Below are 2,263 nucleotides of genomic sequence, written 5' to 3'. Positions count from 1 at the left end.
GGATTGTTAGATTTCCAAGTTATGGGATCCGCAGAGTTTGAGGGTGCAGGTTTGTCAGTGGTCGCAGTCAAAAATTTCCCAGGCCGCGTTTATCAAATTGTCCACTGGGTTGGATAGGTGTGGTTATCCCCTCTCCTGATTTACCTAAGCCTTTTCCTGGGCAATAATTTTGAGCTAGCATTTGGGCAGTGACGGTGTCATTAGGACTACACATCATTACTCCCATTTGGGTTAGGAGGTCTCATCCCTATAGATTAACCGGTATCTGAGGCACAATGAAAGGCTTAATTTGGCATGAATTGCCTGCAGTGTCCTTCCAGGTGAGAATTTTCGAGCTTTGTTTGGGATTTAAGCTTTGTCCTATTCCCGTTAGATTAGTTACAGTATCAGTAGTAGGCCAGCTGGAGGGCCAAGCATTGGAAGCAATAATAGTAACATCTGCACCAGTGTCAATGAGTCCTTCAAATTTCTTTCCATCTAGCCACAATATTAGGGTTGGCTTTTCGTGGGTGATGGTCTGGACCCAATAGGCGGCTGAAGAGCCAAAACTATGGGAGGTGCAGGCATGGGGGAAATTTGTCCTGCGGCTAGGAGAATCAACACAAGTTGGGCAAGCCTATCTCCCAGGGCGATGGGCACAATAACGTTCTTAGTTTTTATTAGAATTTTAATTTCTCCCATATAATCTGAATCAAGTACCCCTGGTATAACTGTCAGGCCTCTAAGGCCTGAGCTACCTCTTCCTAGAATCAGACCACAAGTGCCTGGAGGCAAGGGACTGTGCACACCTGTCTTTATTATTTGAATTCCCATTTCCGGGGTTAGTACTGTGTGGGAGGCGGAACTGAGGTCCAGTCCTACACTTCCAGGCATTGCTCAGCAGAGGTCTGAAACAGATTGTTGTTGCTTTCTGGGATGAAATTGATTGCCCCAATTGTTTGTTTCGGGGGTGGAGCCCGTTTCCCTGATGGGGAGGCAAGGTATTGCCCTGAAAATCAGTTTTGGACTTGTACTCATTTGCCCAATGCCTTCCTCACCTGCATCTAGGGCAAAGCCCTGGAGGTCTATCAGAGCTATTATTGTTTTTTGTCTGACCAGGGGGTGACTTGCAATCCCGAGAGAAATGGCCAGGCTTTCCGCATTTAAAGCATCCCCTTGTAATAGGCCGTTTTTTGTCATTTAAGAAGTCTCTCACTGTTTTACCACTAAGTGCAGCTGCCATGGCAAGACCCTGTTGATAGGAGGAGCCAATCTCAGCGCAAAGTCGCACATATCCATCTAAGTTAGTTTTCTTATTATGAGGGCGAATGGCGGCCTGACAGGCGGAATTAGCATTTTCAAACACTAGTTGCTTTAGGATGAGCTCAATACCGCCCTCGATACTACCAAAAAGCCTAGTAGTGGCAGTGGTTAAGGAATGAACAAAATCAGCAAAAGGCTCATCAGGACCTTGTTTAATGGAAGTAAGAGAGACCCCCGAGTCACCCTTTGCAGAGAGTTTTTTCCAGGCCTTAATGGCTGCTGTCTATATCTGAGCAAAAAGTCTGGGTGGATAATTCATTTGGGTGTCATTGGAATCATACTCTCCCTGGCCCATTAACATATCAAAGTCCAGTCATCATTAATCATCTTAATGTTTTTCTTAGCAGTTTCTTTACAGGCATCAAAATATTCTGATCTCCATAAAAGGAAATCCCCCCCATGAAGGAGAGCCTTGGCAAGAGTATGCCAATCTGAGGGAGTTAACCATTGCTCTGCCAGTCCCTCAAGGAGGGTAATGGTATAAGGGGCCGTGGCACCATACTGTGACACCACAGTTTTTAACTCTTTCATGTCTGAGGGCTTGAAGGGGTTGTCTGATGGGCTCGTCATCATCTCCACCACCCTTTATAATTTCTAAAACCAGAAAGGCTTTAAGAGCAGAGGGAGCGGTAGTGGACAAACTGCGCGAATGGCTGACTATCGGGGTCTCGGTTGTGGTGGTTAAGGGGCCTGAGAACACATCTTGGACTGTCAGGCTCTGGAGTTCAGCAACCAATGCGCGGCGACGGCGCTCTAACTCGATGCGTTGCTGCAAACGGTCAATTTCTGCTTTTAAGTGCTCAATGGGAGGAAAAACTGGGAAAGCCTCAAGGGCTGGCAGAGTTGATGGAATAGCATAAGGAGGGGGCAGGGGACGAGCCTCAGAGGGGGCCCTAGGCACGGCATCAGGCTGGAGCGGCATCGTCAGAACCATTCTTAGGATTTGGGTCTGACTTGTTAT

At 47.1% G+C, this 2,263-nt stretch overlaps 1 protein-coding gene across 1 annotated transcript; it reads right to left on the bottom strand.

The window, feature by feature from the left end:
• Nucleotides 1-489: 489 nt before the first annotated feature.
• On the bottom strand, nucleotides 490-873 carry LOC108490866 (deoxyuridine 5'-triphosphate nucleotidohydrolase-like). The gene has a single exon (XM_017798220.1). It carries the CDS (start codon nucleotides 871-873, stop codon nucleotides 490-492), a length of 384 nt encoding a protein of 127 aa, XP_017653709.1.
• Nucleotides 874-2,263: the final 1,390 nt, after the last annotated feature.

This window comes from Nannospalax galili, unplaced genomic scaffold (assembly GCF_000622305.1).
Source record: "Nannospalax galili isolate Female #2095 unplaced genomic scaffold, S.galili_v1.0 scaffold433, whole genome shotgun sequence".
NCBI lineage: Eukaryota > Metazoa > Chordata > Mammalia > Rodentia > Spalacidae > Nannospalax > Nannospalax galili.
Note: the sequence above shows the minus strand (reverse complement) of the source record. Positions and strands in the feature narration are given on the sequence as shown.